This window comes from Microtus pennsylvanicus, chromosome 1 (assembly GCF_037038515.1).
Source record: "Microtus pennsylvanicus isolate mMicPen1 chromosome 1, mMicPen1.hap1, whole genome shotgun sequence".
Lineage (NCBI taxonomy): Eukaryota > Metazoa > Chordata > Mammalia > Rodentia > Cricetidae > Microtus > Microtus pennsylvanicus.
Window position 1 is genome coordinate 115,464,947 of NC_134579.1, and position 25,208 is coordinate 115,490,154.

At 52.3% G+C, this 25,208-nt stretch overlaps 2 protein-coding genes across 10 annotated transcripts in view; one reads left to right on the forward strand and one right to left on the reverse strand.

The window, feature by feature from the left end:
• Pheta1 (PH domain containing endocytic trafficking adaptor 1) overlaps nt 1-25,208 on the reverse strand; it is a 298,237-nt gene that overhangs the window by 200,686 nt on the left and 72,343 nt on the right. The gene's annotated exons all lie outside the window — the stretch shown is intronic.
• The window catches only part of Cux2 (cut like homeobox 2), a 175,583-nt gene that overhangs the window by 88,664 nt on the left and 61,711 nt on the right, over nt 1-25,208 (forward strand). For all 9 annotated transcript variants that reach the window (XM_075980078.1, XM_075980135.1, XM_075980088.1 and 6 more), the window contains one exon: nt 24,827-24,940. In XM_075980078.1, coding sequence (XP_075836193.1) covers nt 24,827-24,940 — 114 coding nt within the window. Of the gene's footprint in view, nt 1-24,826; nt 24,941-25,208 lie in introns of those variants that run through there.

Genomic DNA, 25,208 nt, shown 5'->3' on the forward strand with positions numbered 1-25,208 from the left:
GGGAGCTGTGGGCCTGGCCCTGGGCCCCTGGGAGCTGTGGGCCAGGCCCTGGGCCCCTGGGAGCTGTGGGCCTGGCCCTGGGCCCCTGGGAGCTGTGGGCCAGGCCCTGGGCCCCTGGGAGCTGTGGGCCAGGCCCTGGGCCCCTGGGAGCTGTGGGCCAGGCCTTGAGCCCCTGGGAGCTGTGGGCCAGGCCCTGGGCCCCTGGGAGCTGTGGGCCTGGCCCTGGGCCCCTGGGAGCTGTGGGCCAGGCCCTGGGCCCCTGGGAGCTGTGGGCCAGGCCCTGGGCCCCTGGGAGCTGTGGGCCAGGCCCTGGGCCCCTGGGAGCTGTGGGCCAGGCCCTGGGCCCCTGGGAGCTGTGGGCCAGGCCCTGGGCCCCTGGGAGCTGTGGGCCAGGCCCTGGGCCCATGGGAGCTGTGGGCCAGGCCCTGGGCCCCTGGGAGCTGTGGGCCAGGCCCTGGCCTTGGTGTCACAGCACCGCTGTCACTTTAGGCTTGCAGCAAAAGTTGTCCAGATGGATGCACTAGTGACGTTTACAGAAGGCAGGTCCACCCTCCTCATACCAAATGGCACCAATTACCATGAGGGCCCATGAATAGTTTCCTTTTACTGTCAATCCTGTGGGGGACAGATGTCATTTCTAGTCAGGACAGTCTCTTCACAGGTGGGAAAAAATGGAGGATGATACAGGCTGAAGGGGATGCTGAGCTACTGAATGTGGGGCCTAATGCTGGGTCCTATCTTGAAATGAGATATGCGCTGTTTTGGCAGGTTCCAGTGGCCAGGACATTCTCCCTTGGGTTTAATTTAAAATTTAAAACGGTGGAAGTTGGGACCCGGCAAGATAACTCAGTGCTTGCCACACAAGTGTGAGGTACTGAGTTTGATCCCCAGAACCCATGTGAAGGGCCAGGTGTGCTGGTGTGCCGTTGTCATCCCAGCTGGGAGCTCGTGTCAGTGAGAGACCCTGCCTCAAACACTCACAGGTGGTCGGAGACTGAGGAACCACACTCAACCTGGCCATGTGCTCACAAACAAATGTGGCAGCCATGCTTTGAGAGGGGGAATCGACTGGGTGGAGGAATCTGTGAGTGGTGGGTGGAGCAGACGCAGGTTCGAATCTTGACTCTTCCTTGCCAGCCTCATAGCCATGAATATGTGTTTTTCTCTTAAAACCTCAGGGTCCTGCTGTATAAAGCCGAGACAACCAGCATTTGTTTTAGTCCTCTTGTCGGGGTTAAATGAGATGGTCCACTTGAAGAAGGCTCTGAAAGGAGTCTCAGTGACCATTGCTCTTGTCCTGGGAATAAGGTAGAGTGGCAGGTTAGCATGGGAAAAGTAAGGTCCAGCCACTTGTCTCAGGTTCCGTTTTCCTGTCCACAGAAACTGGTCATTCACTCTCCTGCTCTAGACATCACCAGCTAATGGAAATGGGTCCTGGCAGGGCAGAATCACTCAACTGGGGGCTCCTCTGGCACACCAGTGCCCCTGCGGCTATACTTCCAGGATATCTAGCACATTCTTGGGAGCCAAGCCACATGTGCCCCTTTAGCTCAGCCTGCTGAGTCCTGAGGACCCAGTCTCAGGACCCATGAGGACAGAGGGCACAGGGAAGACTCTTTGTAGGATGTTCATGTGTCCTCAGAGAGGTCCCTTGGATAGCAGCCAGCCAGCTCTGGATTAGCAGACTTTGCCTCTGCCTGTCAAAGTGATCACTTATCTCTCAGAGCCTTAGTTTCTATATCCATATAATGGGATGATAATATTCCTGTTTTACAGGAATATTATATAGCCTCCATTCAAAGAATCGCCCCCTTGTATCCCATGAATAACTCTCATTTTATCTTTTGTATGTCTGCTAAAATATGTGCAAAGATAAGTTTAAGAAAAACAGAACAGACCCACTCTATGCAGAGTGCTTGGCGTGCAGAGGCCAGGGGTAAGGTGCAGCCGGCTTGTGGTCAATACAGACAGACACCCGTGCAAAGAGTGAAGGGCATTTCTTCAAGGTCACCTATAGGCTTGAATGGAACCTGCAGGCCTGGGCAACTGAGGACTTGAAGACCGCCTCTGGCTGCTATCCTCAGTGGTTAGCAGAACACTCTTTAGCTGGAAGATTCTCTTTCATTTTAAAAGTCAGCCAGTGTAATAAATCTTGCCCTGAAATCTGGGCAGTACATCTCGGCTGGAGTGTGAGATAAATCTAATATTCTGTAGTCTCCGCGAAAGGGGCCCTGGGCGGATCTGTATCAGGGTGACAGGCAAGCTTGCTCTTGACTCGACAGGGCCAGCTTCCCCGTCAGCTCTGTAACGATGGAGGCAAGACCCTGCTCCTCTGCTTCTCTTCCCTCCCTCCATCCCCATCTCTCCATCCCTCTGCCCCTCCATCCCCCATCCCTCTATTTTCCATCCCCCACCTCTTCATCCCTCCATCTCTCCATCCTCCCACCTCTCCATCCCTGCCTTCCTCTCTTGCTCATTTCCCCACATTTAGAGCGTAGCTCTGAACTATGAATTTAAAGATACTTCCGAATGATGGGAACAGGATGGGTCCCCTGGTCTTAGGGACACCAGGAGGATCAGGCGCCTTCAACAACTAGAGTCCAGGCATCTGTGGCACCAGCGTTGCAGTGAGGGTTAGGAGAATGTAAAGGAGACCAGGATGGGCATCCTGGGGGGGCATGGGCATCCATGCTGTCCTGTGGATGCTGGTGACGGGGCCTCCAATAGGAATATAGGAGTCAGGACCAGGGGATCAGAGAGTCATGACAGGGTGTGGCCAGTGTTTATCAGGCTCAGAGGAGGGATCAACGTGCTATGCTGCATCAGGACCCCAAGGACAGAGGTCACCACAGGGCAGAGTGCAGCTGAGAAGAGCTGACACAGGCCTGGCAGGCCGTGCCCGGCCTTCTGCTCCCCACTAGGTGGCTCATGGGCAGAACAGGTCTGTGTGGAGGGCCCTGGTCCCAGCCGATGGTGGGAGCCCTAGGAGCTATGCAGAAGCCCACTGGGGCTCTAAACATGGAGAAACATGCCCGCCAACAGAGTCAGCCAGCCCCAGCCCTCACAACTTAAAATCTCCTCCCCACACCCACGGTGGTGGAGAAGTGGGAGATGAATGATAAAAACAGGCATGAGGCGCCGGAGTGGAGACTCGGCAAGCGCCAAGCTCTGTTTGCTCGCCGTATGACCCAGGAAACGTTCCATTGACTCTGTTTCATAATCCTCAACGTGAGAATGACCATTGCAGGACTGTGTGGTGTCACTGGGGCCTAGCTCTCCTGGGCTAAGAAATATTAGCTGTTCGTTGTGTACTCTCCTGTGTCCCCTGCAGGGCCTATCACCTACCCACTGTGGGAACAAGTCCCTCTGACTCAGCATTGTCACCCCAGAGACAGAAAGCTCACCCAAACGACGGGTCCCAAAAGACCCTGTCACCTGCCTGGTTCTCAAAGGCAAAAGGTTTCTGTCAGCCACGGTCCTTCTGGTTCAGTGTGAACAGCCTATTCCTAAAGGAAGGGGCAGAGGTAGACCAAGGGCTCCCTCTAACTGCCCTGAAGCCCGCAGATCTCTGACAAGAGGCCTTTGTGTCTGCTATCTGGGCTTCACAAGAGGCCAAGTGACAATTTAGTTTGATTAATGTCAATACAGAAAGGCAAAAAGAACACTGGCTCTAACTGGCCAGCTCCACTGTTTCTGAAACTTTTTAAATGGCAGAACAAAGGACCTGTGAGAGTCTGGGGGGCCTGAGGTCTCCAGAGGCTGAGATGTCTCTGTATGTATACTGGGATCATCTGGTCCCCGAGATGTCTCTGTATGTATACTGGGATCATCTGGTCCTCACCTGGCTGCCAGAGTGTGTGTGGGAAGGGACAGAGGCCAAGCCATCACCCTGCCTCAGAGCCAGAAGGCAAGTGGGTGAGGCTCTCCACCATTGTTGAGAGAAGACAGCCGGCCTGGAACCCTCTCTGTAGAGATCACCTCCTGGCTCCACCTTGGTGGGCATGTAAGAGGCCCTCCCCGTGCTTGGAAGGAATAAACAGGCTTTAATGAAGTTACATTGCGACATAATGGGAATCATGAAAGCGCCGTCATCCTGCAGGGTCCCCGGACAGTCTTTATTATCGACTGTGCCGAAATCGGCTTTGCAGAGCTCGGGCAGCTGCGGCGGGAAGAATGCAAAAGTGTCCTTAAATTACCTGCTGGAAGTAACCAGTGGTACATTCCACCGGGGCCTTGTGCCCGGGGAAGCTGCCGTTGGGACGGTCTGTCAGAGCCGCACAACTGCCCCACAACAGATGTTCGCCCTGCTCCTCCATCGGCTGTTTGATGAGAAATTTACTACTCTCCCGCTGGGCAGGCAGCCCCTCTCCGCGGCCTCGGCTATGAGACAGGCCAGCCGTTGGCGCCCGGCCAGGGCCAGGCTGTTTTGATGGAAGCCGTGAAAAGCTCTGGCTTGGAAGGCGCCGGCGATAATGCACCGGCTAGACTCTCCTGATTGGCCAATCGATCGGCCTGATTTGATTTATTGATCAATCCCCTCAAATTTGGCGTCTGAGAAGCTGCAGTGATCTTTAACTGCGGTGAACGTCTCCGCCTGCCGGAGAATGAGCCCCCACTAAGGAATGTATGAAAGGAACCGGGGCTTATCTTAATCACACACCGCCCGGTGCCGGCCGAGCCCCGCCGTGCACCGCCCCCTCGCCCGGGCAGGCCTGCGCCGATCTATAAATTGATGGAATTCAAAGCCTCCAGCATCGATTACCGCTATAACAAACAGCGGTGCGCAGAATGTCTGATTATTTTTAGACAAAGATTCTGTTCTCTCAGCAGCAATTTTGCTGAGCCTGTCACTGGCTCAGAAGTCTGTTGATTGCAATTAGATGCAAATACAAAAAAAAAAAATTAAACTCTCTGCAGCTTCACTCCTGTTTCCAGTTATTAAATCTCTCTCTTTGTTTGCCGTTTCCTCATGATATCTACAGCTGGGTGAGATATTTGGTTGGCAGAACAGGGTCTTTGGGATCTGATGGAGAAGCAGGTGGCTACCCGATCTGCACACTGGATCACTGGATTATTTCGCGGAGGGGGGGGACACGACCGGACGACTTATCCTGGGAGAGGGGAATCCACGGAAGGTGTGTAAGGATGCCTGTTTAAAAGTGTGCAAAGGGGCCGGCCATAGTGACCCATGCCTCTCATCCCAGAACTCTGGAAGTGGAGGCAGGAGGATCAGGAGTTCAAGGTCATCAACCACCTAGTGGGTTCAGGGTCAGCCTGGGAAATGTGAGACGTGGCTGTGGGGGAGGGGGAATAGTGAAATACAAAGATATTCAATGGAGCTGGAGGCGGGTGGAGGGGTGCTTTGGAGGCAGACGGCTCACAAATTCAAGACCAGCCTGGGCTGAATAGCTAGATCCTGTGTCAAAAACAAACAAACACAAACACAAATGAACAACAGCAGTGAGGAGCTCGGCGGCTGCGTGGGTAAAGAGCCTGCTTCACAGGTGCGAGGCCCTTCGTGTGTATTCCCATGGAAAAGCTAAGTGTGGCAGCATGTTTCTGAAACCCCAGCCCTTTGAGGTCAGGTGTGTGCAAAGACAGGAGGAGCTGCATCTGATGAAGTCAGAGAATGAGGAGATACCTGCCATCGACCTCCCCCGCCCACCCCACCCCACTGTTTCCCAACACACACACACACACACACACACACACACACACACACACACACACACACACACACACACGTGTGGCAGGAGGCCAGGCTCAGGGCATCAAAGGCATGTCCCATGAGTGGGGGGCAGCTTCCCTGTTCCTGATGACATACAAGCCCTAGCCAGGGATGCAGCTCCTAGAGGCTGGGGCCCCTGGGATTAATGAATTCCACATGGGGACTGCAGGTGGGGCCCACTCCATACTGGCAGAACAGGCTTTAGTAAACTGTGGGTACAAGCAAATTAGGTACCCCCCGTTGCCTGGCCTGGCGGCCAGCATCCTGACTCTCGATGAGCCCATTCATCATCCTGGCACCCTCCGGTTGATCTGTGTCCTTGGATCCATTAGCCTCAGAGTCCTTGACAGCGGCGCAGCTGTAAAGCCGAGCCCATCGGGTGACTGACAATTCATTACTCGGTTGGATGGAGAGAAGACTCAGGTGACAGTGCCAAGGCCTCTCGGTTCCCAAAAGCCAGCTCCACTCGGAATTGGCAGCCTTGGTCTAATTTTAGAACGTTTGTTGTTGGTAATCCAGAAGGAGGGGCCGAGGCTTGGACTCTGAGATCGGATAGCCCAAGCTCAGAAAGACATCATTAGGCCAAGGGCAGCTCTTCCACTGCCCTGGAAGGATCCTGCAGGCAAGCATGTGTGGGGGCACTGGAGGTCACCACGGGATCACAGGTCAAGGTTGTTCAGAAAAATAACTGCTCCTTGGACAGCAGATACTGCGGCAGGTCCCAGGCCAGCTGTCTCCGTGTATCTTCCTCCTCCCAGCTGCCCAGCTACCTGTCCAGTGGACTGCCATGCAGACTCTGAGGCCCAGAGACACCTGGGGGTCTCAAGACTGTGTAGCAAAGAAGACCAAGAGTCATCTGATTCTGGAGTTGAAGATCTCACCCAGCGGAGGAGGAAGAGTTGCATGGAGAGTGCAGGAGCCTTCAGGGGAGACTCAGCTGAGCTCCTGAACAGCCAAGGATAGCCGGCTATCATTCCATGTAGGTCTGGAACGGGGACCTCTGAGACTGCACCCACCTGTTCCATCCATCTGGACACTGGGAGCAACCAGTTTGGTCTCACTCAGAAGTTTCCGTGCAAGGACCCTTCAGCGTGCTTCTCCAGGAGGCCCTGCACGAGGATGTCAGGAAGCAGATGAACTCAGGGTCACCTGACTGAAAGCCGGACACCATTGTACTGCCGCTGCAATGATGAACTGAGGTCACATTGACCTTGGGGGAACCCTCTGCCCACCTCATTCTCTCTGCCCTCAGGTACATGATCAGACTCCTGTGGACATCTCCCTGTCCAGGTGACTGAGGTCACAAGGAGCAGATACACATCCCTATAGCTAAGTACCATGTGCCCACGTTTAGTTTGGTGCCCCCTGGAGGACAGTGACTAACACAGGCTTATGGCTTGGGATCATTCCAGGCCAGGACCAACAGGAGTGGCGGCCTCTCTGAAGTCAGTGAGCCAGTAGCTGCCCAACCCACTGTCACCTGTGTCCCTCCTCTTCACATATTTGTCCTGTCCCACTTATAAGACATACTTTGACATGACTGGTAAGAGATGGCCCCTCCTGGTTGGAGGCAGTGATGGCAAAAACAGGGCTGTTAGGGGAGAAGCCAGCAGCAACTGTCACACTGACAAGCAACCCTGCCCCATGACACCTTTGTGTCACACCCATTTGTGAACACCAAAATGTTTGTCTACGGGTACTGGTGACAGATATCGACAGGAAGAGCAAGGGCTGGTAGTGGCATGTGTCCCTGAGTCGAGGATTTGGAGCAGCGTGTGGCCATGAAGGAGAGTTGTAAATAAGGTGGGTGTCCAGGAGCAGGGAGTTTAAAATGACCTAAGGGGGCCGCAGAGACGACTCAGTGAGAGAAGTGCTTCAGCCTGAGAGCCTGAGTTCCTGCACCATGCGAAAGGCCAGGCATGGCTGTGCGTACTTTAATGCCGGCGTGAGGGAGGCAGGGACTGGTGGATTCCTGGAGCTCACTGGCCATCCGGCTTCACCAAGTCAATGAGTCCTGTGAGAGACCCTGTCTCCACAGAATAATGAGCAGTTCCTGAGGAATGGTACTTGAGAATGACCTCTAGCGTGTACACACACACACACACACACACGCACACACGTATACACACATTCACTTGTAGACACTCGAACATACACACTCAGAAGCACACAAAAACTACAGCAAAAATAACCCGTGTCCATGCATGAGGGAGTCAGACTAACCATAGTGTCTGAGTTGGGGATTTGAACTGTCTAATGTTGGTTAGGAGCTGAGTAAAGTGCATGGTAAAGCACTTCTACACAGAACACTCTGTGTACGTAAAAGAGGGGTGTGATGCCTTGTGTGCGGATGTGCGGCACAGGTGAGCTAGACCTATGCAGGGGGCTCTCTGAGTAAGCAGACATGGGTGACACCCAATTGCAGGAGAAGACAGGAGAGGGCAGCTGAGGTGCTGTGGGCATCTCTGAGTAGTCAGTGGTGATAAGCACCTGGTTGGGGGGGGGTGTTCTTGAGCTGAGGCCTTCTGTCTCAGTGACTGTCCTCTGCTGATGGCTTTTTAAAGTGAGTTTTTACTCTTAAAAACCCACGCAAGGGAACGAACATAAAGTCTTGGCATCAGATGTGGGTGTACACACAGGCCATCACTTACTGGCTGGGTACCACTAACTCAGCTGTGCCATTGTCATGCCTCTGGTTGCTTGGTCAGTGGCATCAGTGAGCTTTGGTGATTTGACTCCTGGATGCTCTCTGCTCATGATGGTCACTGTCCTGACTCCACTCACATTGGCTCCTGGTGGCCTTGGCAGTCTCTCAGCCTGCAGGAGTGACTTGGTCCATTTCAAGTTCCCGCTAGGAGGTGGACAGGACAGGTGTCCTGACCCCATTGTTGGGGTTTCAGGGGCTTTCCCTGAGTCATCTGTGACACCTGCGACACTGAGTCTCCAGGCAAAACAAGCCAGGTGTGCTGAGCCCCGGTGCAGCCTCCGGCTCTACTGGACTCCGACAGTGCAGCCTCTCGTACCGCCATCTGTGTGTTGGTGAAACAGTGTGAGGCAGAGATAGAGCGGGGCCGGCAGCAAACAGGGAAAGAGGGCATGAGCCTCGGGCCCTGGGCCTTGCGTGCAGCACCTGGTTATCCTAGAACTACCATCGTAGGGGTCTAGTGGGCACAGAGCCTGGGTCAGGGAAGGAGGTTTCAAGGGTTCCCCAGACACCCCAATCCTTAGTGTGGGGGCTGAGTTCTTGAAGAGTGTTTGTCAAAAACCCCACCCATGGCGTGCTCATGGTTTTCAAATGGAAAACTAAGGTTTGGTTTGGTTTGTGGTTGTTTCTCTCTCTCTCTCTCTCTCTCTCTCTCTCTCTCTCTCTCTCTCTCTCTCTCTCTCCCTCTCTCCCTCTCTCCCTCTCTCCCTCTCTCTCTCTCTCTCTCTCATGCACGTGCATGTTTCTGTGTGTGTGTGTGTGATGTGTGTAATGTCTGTGCACATGTGTAGTGCACGGAGGCCAGAAGATGACATCATGCACCCTGCTCCTTCGTGCTCCACCTTATTCTTGAGACAGGATTCCTCTCTGAGCTGGGAGCCAGGCCGGGGTGACAGTCTCGTGGACGTCACTTGGGTGCTAGGATTTGAACTTGTGTCTTCATGTTTGTGCAGTCGTTGCCCTGGCCCACCTAGTCGTCCCTCCAGCCCAGGATTTTTTTTTTCTTTTGGAACAAGGTTTGCTAAGTGTCTCAGGCTAGCCTTGAACTCAGAATCCTCCTGAGTGCTGGGCTGTGGGTCTGCACCACTTTGCCTGGCTGGAACATCAACTTGTCTCGGGGTCTCTGCTCCAGCCTACTGTTTCCAGGCCTGACGTCAAGGGTCTCTGGGCGTCTGAGGTTCCCGAGGTGGTCCCAGACCCCACCTAAGCCTCCCTGACCCATGTGTATGAGGGGCAGGGCTGACGGCTGATGCAGTCATTATCTCCTGCCTCCGACAGCCAGACCCATCGATTGGATGCTTTCACTGAGTCGCTTTGATTTTGAACTTGACCCTTCCGGCTCACTTTCTGATGTCCCTCAAGGGCGTATTTTCAAAACTGCAAGTGGGCCAGCCAGACGGTTGCTCAGCCGTTGGAATCAAAGGCAGCTAAGCATCCAGGGGCCTCAGGGGAACGTGACAAATACATCTCTTGGCTCTTGAGCCCACCTCCCAACTTGTTCTGGCAAGCATTTATTTAGCACCTACTGCATGCACTGTACTGAATGAGTATTTGACCTCAGCTGTTAGGTTACTAGCACAGTGTGGTCCCTGCATCAGGAATATAGAAGAGGAGAGGCATGGAGGTGGAGAGGACGGGGAAGTACAGGGGAGAGGTGAAAGGGTAGGCACATTTTCTGTGCCCAAGGGGCAGGTACTGTGTGCCCTGCAACCCCCTGTTTATTAAGAAAAGCACAGGGGTCCAAGGCTTATGGCAGCAAATGGCCTTGGGACCAGGGCTGACATCCAAAGACAGACATGTCCTTTCAACGCACAGCGTCCTGCGCTCATCCCATCCAGGCCCACAGTAGAACTCCAGCCCTGGCTGGGATCTTCAGTGTGTGCCTGTTGGCCTCTGTGAGATCAGTCTGTTGCTTCTTGTCGTTCACTTGAGCCTGAGGCTGTAAGGGCCGCCCTGTGGGGCTCTTGGCCCTCGGTGTTAATGGACATCTGAGTCACTTCCACTTGGGAGCTGTCGTGAGTGGTGCCTTGTTGATCCATCCTCTCCATCCTGATCACATTCATGAATTATCTGGAGAGATGGGTGAACCACAGAGCCTGGCTCTGGGGCCTGAAGGGGCCGAAGTCATCATTCCTCAAGAATTCTTGGTGGTTTCCCAGCTGCTGGCCCACAGCCATCCTGAATGCCCGAGGAGGCTCCGTGTGGGTCGACAGATTTCTCTGGGATTTGTGTGCCGCAGGGGACTGTGGCAGCATAGGGAGATGCGCGAGGCTCTGACAGGCACCAACTGGAACCCCTCCCACGGTGTCTGAGGTTTGGGTTTTTCCATGAACTTGCCAACACTTGCTACTGTCTGCTGTTTCCTTGGCTTTGCCTTGTTATTCTGACTGACCTGGCTACTTGCTATGTCGCCCACGCTGGCCTCAAGCTCACAACAGTCTCCCTGCATCGCTCCCCAGCTCGGCACCACCACCCCAATTTGACAATGGCGTGATTGGTGGGTGTGTTGTCTTGCATCTTGGGGGAGGCGTCTTACCTGCTGTTTCCGGCTGGGTCACACCGTCCTCTCCATCCTTCTCTTGATTGTCTTTCTTTGAATCTTTAGGAGTTTTTGACTCTGGACTCAGTCCTTTGTCAAGTCAGATGCATGCCCCTTCTACCTTCCTGGCCTTTGCGCTCAAGTGTCAGCTCATAGGTTTGTTTGCTTTTTGATGTTGTTGTGGGTTTTTTGTTTTGTTTTGTTTTTGAATTTTTGGAGACAGAGTATTTCTGTGTAGCTTTAGAACCTGTCATAGCACTCGCTCTGTAGATCAGACTCGTCTTGAGCTCACAAAGATCTGTCTCTGCCTCCCGAGTGCTGGGATTAAAGGCATGCGCCACCACTGCCTGGCTTTGATTTATTTTATTTTATTTTTTTGCATTTGCTTGTTTGTGTCTCTTGTATGTGTAGGTCAGAGGACAACTTGGAGTCAGACCCTTCTACCATGCTGGTCCAGAGGATTGAATGTAGGTCATCAGGCTTGGCAGCAAACTCCTTTACCTGTTGAGCCATCTTTGTAGCCCTGCTTTTAATTTGACAGTTATTTCCTGGGGCATGGATGTGAGTAGTGACCTGAGAACGTGGGGATGATGTTGGGGGGTGGGGTAGCCCTTGGGTGTTTTTGTTTGGTTAATTTTGTTTCTTCGAGACAGGATTTATCTGTGTAACAGCCCTGCCTGTCTTGGAACTTGCTTTGTAGACCGGGCTGACCTTGAAACTCACAGAGGTCCCCCTGCCTCTGCCTCCTGAGTGCTGGGATTAAAGGTGTGCACCAACCATACCTGGCTGATTTTGCTGTTTTGAGGCAGGGTTTTACTCTGTAGGTCAGACTGGCTTAAAACTCAACTTCTGATCCTCCTGCCTCCACCTCCCAAGCGCTTGGGATTCCCGGCATTCACCACCACACCTGACCATATTCAACAGTGTGAACACATGGCAGAACTTTCTAGATGTTGCTCCAACTGTGGTGATGTCATCAGTGATGGGACAAATGCTTTGCTGTCTTGACTTTGAACGAAGTAACCATCAAACTATCATCTCCATATACAAAGCTCCTTGGGGTTTTCTGTCACTTCTAAGTGTGTGAAACCCAGAAAGCTTTGAGGGCAGCTTGCGCCGTGGCCTGTGAAGAATGGGTGCAGTGTGCGTGTGCCAAGGAAGTGAGACCTGGATCTTTAAGGGTGGGCAGTTCGGAGCCAGCGCCCTAGTGGCCAGGAGGGAATGCTGCCTGGCATCCACTCATGAAGAATGGGATTGACGTTGTCTGGGGGTCACTGGAACCAGGCCACCCACTCAAATCATGGGCCCCCTGGCACTTCCACACATCCCGAGGCTGGCACAGGCACCCCAGGCTCAGCCATCATGGACTGAGCGGCCCCAAGGTGTTTTGTATAGCAGAACAATTTAAAATAATTAGAAACTTTCCAGAACGTCTCTAAACACACTGGTGTGGGCCTTAAGAGCAGCTCCTATTAGCAGGGACGGCTGCTGACTGGTGAGGAGAGGCACTGATATAAGCCCCTTGATTAACTCATTTGAATATCTTTTGAGAACAAATTCTGAATCTCTTTCTATTTTCTCCTATTGTACTGGCTGCACATCTGCTGGCTGGGGTGGGGGATGGTAGTGAGTTCCGTCCCAACCACTCCCAGCCTGGGATAGGGTAGGGCTCCTGCAAATGGCCACACTCATCCCTGCCATGCCGCCTGGCGTCTGCCTTTCACAGAAGTGTCAGGGGCTTGTGGGGAGCAGTGTGGTGTCGGGACAATTCCAGGATAGAGTAGACAGTCTGGGGTCTCTGGTCCCCTCCGACAGCACGGACACACCACCCCACGGACACCTCTTTAGTGTTTTCCTCAGGGCTAAAGCAAGACCCTACAGCCCGCCTCAGCGTGTTGGCTGGGTGAACCTCTGTATGCCTTCCCAAACGTGTCTCTAAGGAGAGGATAATGAAGGGTCCCCTTCCTAGGGTTCTTGTAGTGTAGGCTGTGCACACCACAGACACCTCACTCTGCACCGCATTAACAGACCACGCTGCAACTGCCGGGCCAGGAGGAAAGCCCCAGCGAGTCTGTTTGGTACAAACTGCATGGTTGTGAGTTTTGTCCTGAACTAGTTGCCAATCATTAAAATTGGGAGGTTTTTATATAAAAAGGAAGGATTTGGAACTTGGAGTGGAGGCAGCTGCCCACTCCTGGCCTATGGGATATCACTAGGCCAGAGCTGAGCTCCCCCAGTAGCAGGACAGTGTCCCCCCTTACTGCAGGCCCTTATCTTTTATGATGGTATCATCAACTGGACTCTAGTTCTCTGAGCTCTGGAGGTGAGGTCTGCAGGGGACAAGTGGACCCTCCCTAGATGCCCCCAGTGACCGTCACGTAAACGTGTGCTTGAGGCACGTTTGGCAGAACTCTAGCATGCGTGCAGCCCTGGCTTCCGTTCCCAGCTGCATGTGAGCTGGATATGATGATGCAAGTCTGCCGCTCCAGCACTCGAAAGATGGGGGAGGAGTCTGAACAATTCAAGGACATCCTAGGCTGCTTAGCAAGTTCAAGACCTGACCGGGGGCTGTGTGAGACCTTGCCTCAAAAACCAAAAATGTGTGTGTGTGTGTATGAGTGTGGGTTCCGAATCTCCCTGCGTGAAGTCTTCTCTGGTGGAGACACTTGGTATATACAGGGCCTTGGCCTAAAGATGGCGGGAAAACCCAGGCTTGGTTGTATCCTCTTGAGCCCCACCCCAGCCAGCTCCTCCACCACCCAGCAGCCATGAAAAGCCAGTCTGTCCCCTTGGATCCCTCTCCTGCCTCTCTGTTCTGATACTCCAGAGACTACACAGTGCCATCCACGTGCACCCCAAGGAGTCCCGGGACCTCGGCAGCCACAGATTCCAGCCTTGCTTCCTCCACACGAGGCCTTTTTATATATTTAGTTTGAAGCTGTTAAAAAAGTAATTTTGAGTCGGGCAGTGGTGGTGCATGCCTTTAATCCCAGCACTCGGGAGGCAGAGGCAGGCGGATCTCTGTGAGTTCGAGGCCAGCCTGGTCTACAAGAGCTAGTTCCAGGACAGGCTCCAAAGCCACAGAGAAATCCTGTCTTGAAAAACCAAATAATAATAATAGTAATAATAATGATTTTGAGAAAGAAGACTGGAGAGATGGTTCAGCAGTTAAGAGCACTGGTTGTTCTTCCAGAGGTCCTGGGCTCAATTCCCAGCACCTACGTGGTGGCTCACAACCATCTGTAATGAGATCTGATGCCCTGGTGTACAGGTGTACATGCAGACAGAGCACTCAAACCTAAAAGATACACAAATAAACACATTTCTTTAAACAGGAAGAAAGGAAGAGAAGGTCAGGCTGAAGAGTTCTTAAAATTCTTTCTGAACAAGCTCCACGAATCAAGCCAAGAGCCAGGTGTGGTGGCACACCGCACCGCGGGCACACTTGTCATCAGTGCCGGGATGGCGGGGAGGGAGGGGTTAAGGATGGGCTGGTGCTCTCTGAGCACCTAGCCTGCCGGTGAGCTCCGGGTTCAGGGTGAGACTCTGTCTTAAAACAAGTTGTATGGATTCCTGAGGGAGGATATCCACGGCAGGCCTCTGCCCTCTGCCCTATGTGTACCACACACACTCACACACACATATATACACATATACACACAACACACTCACATACACACTCACACATGCATGCATCATACACCACACACACCACACACCACACACCACACACCACATGCACACACCACCTAAACCTGCCTTTAAAATCTTTACCTCCCTCTCCCCTGCCTGTTCCTTTGCTCAAAAACGGCTTTGCCTATTTGGGTTATTTTTAGAAAGATGCCTGGCATGTCGGCTGACAGAATCTGCATCCTAAGTTTCTACCTGATGGGATGGGGTAGGGTGGAGGTGGGAGCACAAAACACCACTTTAGACTGGGAACCACCTGGAAACGACCACACAGGTCCCCCCAAACACCTCCAGAAGAGCCAAGAGGTGAAGGACAGGGATGGGGTTCCTTCTCGGAGCTGCCTCTAGCATCACGGAATGCGCTCAGCGCCCAAAGCCGAGGCGGGAGTGCCACCCGAACCCCATTCCCACACTCTGCGACCCTGAGCCCAGAAGCACCTCCACCTCTGTGACACAAGAATGCTAGTGACAGACAGAGACCTAAGAGTGTGACGGTGATGTCTGTGATCATCACAACAGCACAGCATGGGCCCGGACAAGGAGAGATGTGGGAAGAAATCTTGTACAAACTTTTAAGAACCTGAGTTGATCGCTGAATGAAGCTGGCCCTCCCTTCTGGCTTCTTGTGGGCTGTTTTGAACAGCTTTCTTGAGGTGTAACTTATGTGAAACTGACCTACTATGTGCAGGCAGCCTGATGTATTTTTGTAGCACGATTAATAAAAACCCAGAGAAAGATATTGGGGTTCAACCTGAAGGTCAAAAAAGCAAGACATCCAGCCACTGGTTCTTACCTCTACCTCAGTCTGAAATGGCGATGGTGCCTCCAGGAATCTCAGAATGAGACTGTGTGTGAGAGCTGCCTCCTCCAATCTCATAGTCCTCTCTAGTGCTGGGATTAAAGGTGTGCACCACTACCACCCGGTTTCTGTGGTACACTAGTGTGGCTACTGGGATTAAAAATGTGTGTCACCACTGCCTGGTCTGTAAGGTTAGCCAGGGCAGCTGTTTTACTCTCTGAACTTCAGGCAAGCTTGCTTTATTAAAATACAAATGGGTGTTTATGGAGTTGCAAGGCCTTTATGGTATGTGTCTGGAACATTACCATCACCCAAAAGGCCTTTTCTATCCAGCCCGGCCCAGCCCAGCCACAGGCTTTTTCCTGCCTTGAAGATTTGCCTTTCCCATCCATAGAACAGGGAGGGGCTCCAGCCCTCGTTCCGTCCCTGAGCATCATGCTACCAAGGCTTACCCCATGGTTGCAGAGCAACATGTCAGTCTGCAGAGAGACCACGCCATCCAACATCTGTGTGTTTGTCTGCATATGAGTATGGCCCACAGAGGTTGGAAGAGTGTGTTGGATTCCATGGAGCTGGACTTACAGGCTCTTGTGAATGACCGTCTTGGTGCTGAAAACCGAACTCTGGTCCTTTGCAAAAGGAGCAAGTGCTCTTAACCACCGAGCTGTCTCTCTAGCCTGGGGCTCAGGTTTCCAAGACCCACCTCCTCGCCAGGGAACTCTGCTTCCTGTGGCTCACTGAAGGAAGGATAAGGAATGACAGTCGGAAGGAAGAGACAGCAGAGAGGGGCTGTGCTCAGAGACTCACGCTTGGGGTACCTGCTGTTTTTTAAGCCCTAGCAGTTATGGTCTGTGCTTGGGGACACAACAGCTTCCATCTTGTCCTGCCATTGTCTTGTCCCCAGGTCTGGCTAAGAGGTGCTGACTTCACAGCTGAGCAAACTCCCAGGCCCAAACCACCAGGATGGACCAGCGTGCCCGCTCAGGCATGTCTGGAGTCCCCCTAGTTTCATCCCTTCATCCAGAACCTTCTCTCCCTCTTCTCTTTCTTCTCACATTAAAACTCCGGGGTTCTTTAAGCTCTCCATAAGGTCAGAGCGGTGAGCAGTGACCAGACCCCAGTGAGCCCTGGAGAGGAGTCTGACTTAGCCTGAGACTGTGGCAAATGGATCTTAAGCTGGAGAGAGGAGAGAACTAGTTGAGGTCTAGCAGCTAGCTCCGTCTGCCACACAAGGGTGGGCGCCAAGAGAGGAGGCAGCGGCCTGGAAATAGCCTTCGCTGGGGGGTAGCAGCTTGGACAAAGGCGGGAGAGTGGTTTCTGGCATCTTGGGAGTAGTTAAGAGTGCTCAGTTCCTCTGTTACTAGTATCCTCATGCAGAAACTGAGAGCAACTGGCCTTAAGGCAGGTGGGATCTGAACCCAGGTCTGCCTTCTCATGGTCCTGCCCTGTTCTATAGGCCAACCTCTGGAACCTAACACCCAGAATTCTCCTCATTTCACAGACCAGGAAACTGAGGCTTAGGCAGTTGGAGGAGCTGGAGACAGGATTTAACTCCATTCACACTCCTAAACCTCTGCCTGAAACTGCACTGGATCATGAATCCGCCATCTCCCCGAACTAGCCAGGCTGGATAGAGACCTGGTCCCCACCCACCCTGCCTCTCAGAGCAGGTCTGTCTCATAGAACAGGGCCCCTTCCCAGCGCATGGCCAGCCGGCGTCAGGGCGTTGTGTTGCCTTTGTTGCTCCAGACATGAGAGCCTCCTGTTGCTTGCCTGGGCTTTCTTCCCGCCCTCGGCCTCAAATCAGGCATCCTAGACTATACGGTGATGCGTAGAAGGGCAGTCGGTGCGGAGCTCTGTTTGGCCTGCCCCTCACTGTGGATTTGGGGAAGTGGCATGATCTCGAGGGACTCCTTTTCTCTGGCTGCAGCAACACTTATTAGGAACACAGACCTCTTGGCAGGTGAGGTGGTGAGGCATGGAAAGCACCCTCTCGTGAGGAACGTCAGTTCCCATGAGGGATGCAGGGCCACCACCCTAGCAAGTGTCCAGGGCATAGGAGGTGCTTGGTGAATGAATGAATGAATGAATGAATGAATGAATGAATGAATGAATGAGTGGATGGTTGGGTAAGTGGATGTGTGAACCAAGGAATCAGTGAATGAGAGATGAGGAGGTGGGACAATGAAAGAGTAAGTGAATGTTTGCTGCTGTCACCTTCCCCAGCTCTTCCTTCGACAGAGGAAGGGACAGGGTTGCCCAGCCAGCTAACCCCCATACCAGCCTGGAGCCATGATGCCCTCAGAGTGGGACTCTGTTCCCCTTATGCCCGGGGGTGGGGCACTTCCGCAGGGCTGCTTGGGAGCAGCGAGCAGTAATCAAGGCAGGAGGATGCCATCGGATGTGCTGGTGCCAGGTGATTAGGGGTCTGATTGGCGCCCTCCCTCCAGGACAGCTACCTCCGGGTTCTGCAGTGGTAGGATCAGGCTGCTTTCCTGAATGACGCCTGGGAAGTGTCTGCCATTCTGAGGGGAGCAACTGCCGGGAAGCGGGGGGGGGGCAGTCAAGTCCCGTGGGTCTCTCGTTTGTTCCTTTACTCAGACATTCACGCATCCCGCGAGTAGCGGGCACCTCATGTGCACTGAGCATTCGGTGTGCGGTAGTGATCTGAGCAGATGGTCTTGTCACCGTGGTAGATGCTGGAGAATTCTGGGTGTAGCATAAGGTTGTTAAGTGGCCAGAGGAAAAAAACCACCTAAATGTGTGGATGGCAAAGGGTGTGCAGAGAAAAAGCAGAGGGTTCAGGCAAGGGAGTCCTCTCTGCTCTTCTAAGAAGGAGGTGGGGTAGGTTTTTGTAATAGCTGAGACTCCAAGGTGTTGGGAAACCCCTAGGCCTTCTGAGAGCACAGCATTGCAGGCCAGTGACCAGTACTGCAAACGCCTACGGCAGAATTGTGCTTGACGTTCTCAGGAGCCAGGCAGGACCAATGTGACCAGAGCAGGGAGCCAGGGCAGGGTTTAGAACAGGAAAAAGGTACAGTGTGTGTGTGTGTGGGGGGGGGGGGTGATGGCCTCATGGCTGCCAGGCAGGGAAGGGATGGGGTGGAGGGCAGTGGGAGCCAAATGGGGACACTTTAAGGAGCAGACCAGAAAAACTGAATAGAAATTATTTCATCAAGCCGACAAACTTGCCCATTTGTCACCCATGGCACCAAGGACATGGCAGTGACCTCACCTGCCTCCAGAATCTCTGGTCTGGCAGTGGCCTCCACCCAAATACCAACCTGGACCCCAGGTACCCTAAGATTCCAGAGCACCCAGCAGTTCCCAGGTTGCAGTGCTCCTGACACCCCAAAGGGAGACGAGGCTGACTCCTCACGGTTGAATCCCCAGCTGCTGAGAGGCATAGGGCTGCCCACCAGCCTGCTAGCAAGCCATGGCTGCTGTAGAATATTATTTTAAGGTGTGTGACTTTTGTTTCTGTTGCATTTGTTTAACTCTGTGAAGCTGTGTTACTGCGCCTGTCTAAAACACCTAATGGTCTTTTAATAAAGAGCTGAACGGCCAGTAGCGAGGCAGGAGAGAAATGGGTGGGCTGGCAGGCAGAGAGGAGAAACATGAGGAGAAATCTGGGAGAAAGAAGGAACGAGAGAGGAAGGAGAAGGACTTCAGGGGCCAGTCTCCCCAGCTACACAGCAGGACACGGAGTAAGAGTGGGAGTAAGATAGAAGTAAGACAAAGGTAAAAACTCAGACGAGAAAGGTAGCTGGGTTAATTTAAGACAAGAAAGCTGACTAGAAACAAGCCCAGCAAAGGCCTAGCATGGCACCTCCAAAAAGTCAAAAGAGTAGAAACCGACCAGCAACACATGACTTCTGGATTTCCTGTCTACCCCACCCCCATCCCCAACTGTCAGCTCAGGGCTTCCTAAGACTGCAAGCCTTCTTTGGACCTCTGGAAGCCAGAGTCATGGGTGCTGGTGCACGACTTAAGATGCTCTCATTGTCTTCACGCCCTGTATGACCAGGCGTGCCACGTAGTCAGGACCTGTCCTTGACACTGTTGTAGAAACCAAAAATTGTGGTCAAGTGAGTGAGTGAGTGGAGGATGGAGAACAGCTGACTGGGTAGGTAAATGGTGAATGGCTGGAAAGACAGACGGATACATGATGGGGATGCGTGGATGGATGCTGGGTGGGTGATGGATGGATGGGTGGAAAGATGGATATGTGAATGATGGAGGATGGATGGATGGACGGATGGATGGGTAGCTGGATGCTGTCTAGGAAGGTGGATAGACATCTAGGTAAGCAGATGATAGGTGGGGGATAGGTGGGTGAATAGATGGACAGAAGAATGGGTAGGTAGACAATAGATATTATAGATGATGGACAGATGATTGATGGATAGATATTGGATAGGTGGAAGGATGGATGGTTAAGTAGGTGGATAATAGATGGTGACTAGATTATAGGTGATGGATGTATGGGTTGACAGAGAGATGGACAGACAGTTTGTGTCCTTGCAGATCCCATATGTCATCTGCATTGCAAGACAGTTCATTCATGCCCTCAACACGTTCCTGGAAATCCACTGCCCTCTCAACACTGAGGACCAGGTGGCCTGTGCTGGTTAGGGGCGACTGTCTGCCTTACAGCAGTTACAGTGAGTCAGTCACTGTGAGGACAGTGGGCGATCCTCTGTTTACACCCAGGCCTCATTCTGAACAGTCATCTGCACTGCTGGAATCCAGTGAGGACAGCCTGGCTCAGAGAGCTTCTCGCAGGCTCCACCCCTCGCCCCGGCCCCAGATAATTGGCCCAATACATCTTGGTGCTGGAAATTTACATACAGCGCAGGAAGTGATGAATGGCTCTAGTAAGCCAGTCTGTCTCCACCCGGCGCAGCTATCCATCTCAGTGGGCCGCGAGGCCATCTGTCTTTCTGTCTCCTTGCTGGTGGCAGGCCATCGTGTGCCCTCCATCCTGGGTCATCCAAGGCTCCTCTGCAAGCAACATTCCCCTCTCTGTGCAACCTCCAGAATTGCTCCTTCCCTGTGGTTCCTGGGTCCACCTTCCCCTGGCTCCATGGACCTGTCACACAGAGTGGACATTCTTCTGTCCCAAAGATTAACTGAGGGCTGCTGTTGTGAAGGCACGTCGCTTGTTTACTCTGCTCACAGGTCAGCTGCAGATAACTAAACGCCTCCTTTGCACCAGGCACTTTACAAGTACTGATAGACAGGCCCAGTCAATTATCTGAGGTCCCCTCCAGAACTCCCTAACCTTTCTTTGGAAGACAGTGACACTGGCCAATTTTATTATACGGTCCCATTGGTTTTATGTCATGTGGTTTGAGACATGGTCTCTCACTGAACCTGGAGTTCTTTGATTTGGCTAGACAAGTTGCCATGAGCTCCCAGGATCCACCTGTCTCTGCCCCCTGCTCCCAGCTGGTAAGTGGGTTACAGAAGTACATAGCCTTAATGCCTAGCTCTTTACCAGCTTCTGGAGATCTGGGCTCAGGTCCTCGTGTGTGTGTGTGTGTGTGTGTGTGTGTGTGTGTGTGTGTGTGTGTTATAGCAAGCACTCTATCCACCAAGCCTTCTCTACTGCATCAGTTAGTGAACTAAGAGGAGTGTCATTATTTAAAGACCAGGGACAGGCAAGCTGTGATGCCGGGCTTAGAATAACAGTCACTTTGAGCAGCTCCTGAGGCTGGAGTGAGGGTTGAGGGGAGCTAGAAACACAAACATCCTGTCTTAAGCTGGACAGCAGATATGTGGTGTGGAAAAAAAAAGATCCATTGAGTGTAGTGTCGAACTCTAAAGTTAATGTGTGCTTTGATGGAAAGGAACTAAATCAGACATAGTGGCATGTCCATGCAATCTCAACACTTGGGAAAGAGACGGAGGCAGGAGGATCCAAAGTTTGAGACCAACCTTGCCTACACAGTAGCATCCTGTCTCAAAGAAATCTCAAACCAGAGGTAACCCCAGGTGTTCATTTGATGATAAATAGAAATCAGACCAGCTGTGGGGCTGCACACCTGTAATCCAAGCACCAAGGAACACGGCACAAGGAGGTTAAATAGTTCAAGGCCACCCTGGGCTGCTTAGTGAGCGTAGTGTGTTTGAGGTCAACCTGGACTCTTTATATATAAAACAAAGATAATTCAAGTAGAGGAGCATTGTGGTCAAAGTTATGCCAAGGGATATGTTCTGACCTGAGGCCCTGGAGGACTATCCCAGAGCTGGGGCACACACCAGGCAGTGGGTGAGCATGGGAAAGTGTGGACCAGCGGCAGAGCCCCTGGTGCAGCTCCACCTCAGCTTCCCCTCTCCCTGCTTGCTGGCTCGGGCCTCAGCTGCATCTATCATCTGCTCCCAGCTCATTAAAATTATCTCTTTTTAGTTGCAAATGGGCTGTTTATGAGGATCATTACTTGAATGGTCTGCGCAGGGCTCCGGGCTGTCTGTCTGCTGCTGATGGCTAGTTAGGTTAATCGCATGTGTCTCCTCTCTGCCTGGGCCTGGCCCAAAGTCTGGGACTGTGTAGATCATGGCTGGGGCTGGACAGGATAGTCTTGCTGAAGCGTGGCTGGCGCGGCCGCTTGCCAGGCATAGGGGTGTCTTTGAAGCCGGACTTGAGAATGAGGCTGTCTTATGTTTCTGAGACTAGTTCTCCTGTTCCCTTGAAATAAATATAGTTCCATGGGCTTTTCTAAGTGTGTTTATTTTAAAAGCCCGTTGTCAATTCCATCTCTTGGTTTGTTGATTTTTAAGTGTCCCTTCTTTCAAAGTATAAGGGTATCCGTTTTAATGTCTTTGCTTGGCACCCTGTCCCTGTGTGTGTGTGTGTGTGTGTGTGTGTGTGTGTGTGTGTGTGTGAGAGAGAGAGAGAGAGAAAGAGAGAGAGAGAGAGAGAGACAGAGACAGAGACAGAGAGAGAGAGAGAGAGATTTTTACTGACCTGTGAAAACCTAGGACATTTGGACCTAGCATGGTGTCCTCTGTACCCCTGGTGTGTCTAAGGAAGAGATGAATATCAGCTAGTGTTTATTGAAATCCTGGCATTTATGATCTTGAATTATTTAAAACGATCTCCCCCAAACACCCTCAGCTGATATAGAAAGGGAGCCGAGGACAGCTGAAAAGCAAGGCATTGAGAATTTGCCTTCAGAACCCACCAAGGAGCCTCCCCCACCTCAGTTATTAGGGCTGCCTGTAACTCGCCTCCTAGCCCCTGCCTGAGTCCTCTCAAGATTCCTTACTGTGCTCATTGCATAGCGTGATGAACAGCAGGAGCCTGTTTTGGTGCCTGGAACACACAAGCACTCAATAAATGTAGTTACGATTATTGCATTTATTGTTGTCATGATCATTGTTGCTTGCATACTTACTGTAGAAATAATGCAAGAACTCAAGATAGAAGGAAGAGCACCAACTGAGACAGAGTTGAGGGGAGCGTGGTCCGCATGTCTGTGCCTGTATCTGCTCCTTTAGGACTGGGCAGGAGAGCTGGGCTTGCAGTGGTCCAGGGCTGGCCCTGCTTTGTGCTAGTACAGGCAGCAGACACCCAGCCGGTCCTATGGCAGGGCAAAAAAGACATTCAGTGGACCTTAAGGTTCTAGTTCTTTCTCCCCTGCCAAGTGAGGGCCTCATCCTCTTGGCCTTACCAAGTGTTGGGACACACACACACACACACACCATTCCATTCTACACACACACACACACACACACACACACACACACACACACACACACACACACGCACGCACGCACGCACGCGACCCCGCCCCATGCTGCTGTGGAAATCTGTTTCAGCACCTTGGAGAGCGCCGCCCTCATCGGGGTTTTAAGCAGCAACAGTTGGTGCCCCCCCCTTCCGTCATGATTTTCTCCCAAAGTTAGCTTTTTATATATAGAAATAAACATTCCTTCTTGAATTCACCCCCCCCAAGAGCTCCAGGGACCAGAGGCTGTCCTTACAAGTTTGGGGGGCCAGGTCTGTGGCACTATGGTAAATTGCCACCGAGCAGGCGTTTCAGACACCAGCCGGCTTTTACAAAGGCTCTGCAGTGGGTTGACAGTACTTTTATCTCGTTATCTAGCAGTGAAAGGGTTTCATTGTGTGTGCAAAACGAATGTGTATTAGCGGTGACAAATAGGGTCTTTCAGCACGCCGCCGCACTTCGTCATACATATGTTGGATTAAAGAGTGCGCCCTGGAAATGCGCTCCCCGCATCTGCGTGCGCGTTTTTTAATAAATCTGATTGCAGGAATTTATTGCACCACCGGATTTAGGAAATTATGGGGCTTGATTGCTGCAAATATAATCGGGTGATGTATGCAGGAGGGTTCATCGAGTTATCGTCCAGAAAAAAAAGAAAGTCTCAAGTCAGTGCCAGCCGTGCAGGCCACATAAACAGCGCTTCTTGAATTATGCAGATGAGTCCTGACAACGCCTCCTGTGAAAGCCCCTGCAAAGGGAGCTTCTAGAGAAGCGATCAAGCACATACATGCCAGGAGCAGGCCCCATCCATGATGCATGCCCCCCCCCCCCATTCTGGTCTCCTGTGTCCAAACCCTGGTCCGATTCCTGAATGTGCGCATTCAGGCCAGCTCCCCCTCCCCCGCTGCAACCTGGCAACCTGGTTCTTTCCAGTCGACAAGGGTTCTGGGAACCTTCCGTGATTTACCATGGGGTACACGCAAGGTCAGCGTGCTTCTCTTCGGCACCTTCATTTTTCCAAAATCTACTGGAATTAAAAAGCCATCTATATCGTAAGAGGCGAATTTATGAGCCTTTAAGGGAGAAAGCAGCAGTTGGAGCGGCGCCCGCCGCTGATGTATGGAAGCTGTCGGCAGCACTCGCGCAGGGGGGGAAAGCGCCCATACAATATGCCGCGCGCCGCTATTTTGACACGCTTTGGAGATGTTTTCTTCAGTTACTGACAGGCTTATGCCATCACTCCTTGGAAATTTAAGAGGTGGGGCTGGGGTGGGGAGAGATTGGGAGGAGATTCAACCTCAGTTTAACTTTGACCCAGCTCCTTAGGAGGACAAAAAAAAAAAAAAACAAATAGCCCACATTGTCCTGGGAGCCTTTTTGTGGTTGTTGTTTTATGCCTCTTTTTTTGTTTTGGTTTGTTGTTGTTGTTGTTAACTTTTTTCATTCATGCCAGGAGTCAATTTCTAGCCTTTTCTCAGCCCTGTGAATTACAAAATCTTGTCCCTAGTGCTGCGTTTACAATAATTCAAAAGCAAAGAGAAGAGGACAAATCAATCAATCTCAATCTCTCTCTCTCTCTCTCTCTCTCTCTCTCTCTCTCTCTCTCTCTCTCTCTCTCTCTCTCTCGTTCCAGAAGGAGCTTAATTCCATTGCATTGGAGCTGTCTGGACCACAGGAGGAAAGCAGCGAGCATTCTCCTAAACGTTTAATTGAACTCCGCCGGGAATTTCAGAAAAATGTGCCAGAGGTAGTGTGTGCCTGCCGCTACAGCATTGCCTCCGAAGGAATGCAGCTTGCTCTCTTTCCCCTCTGTTCAGACTGCATCGTGAACGCTGTAACATAAGTGACTAACAAGAAAAGAAGCTAATTAGCCACAAAGCTAAATCCTAGCCCCTGCCCGTCAGCCTTCACAGTCTGCGGGGAGAGGGCTCCCCAGTGCAATGACTGGAGCTGGGACACCCAGGTGCCTCCACCTAGATCGCTCCTCCCCAGGACACCAGGCAGCTCAGAGTTGC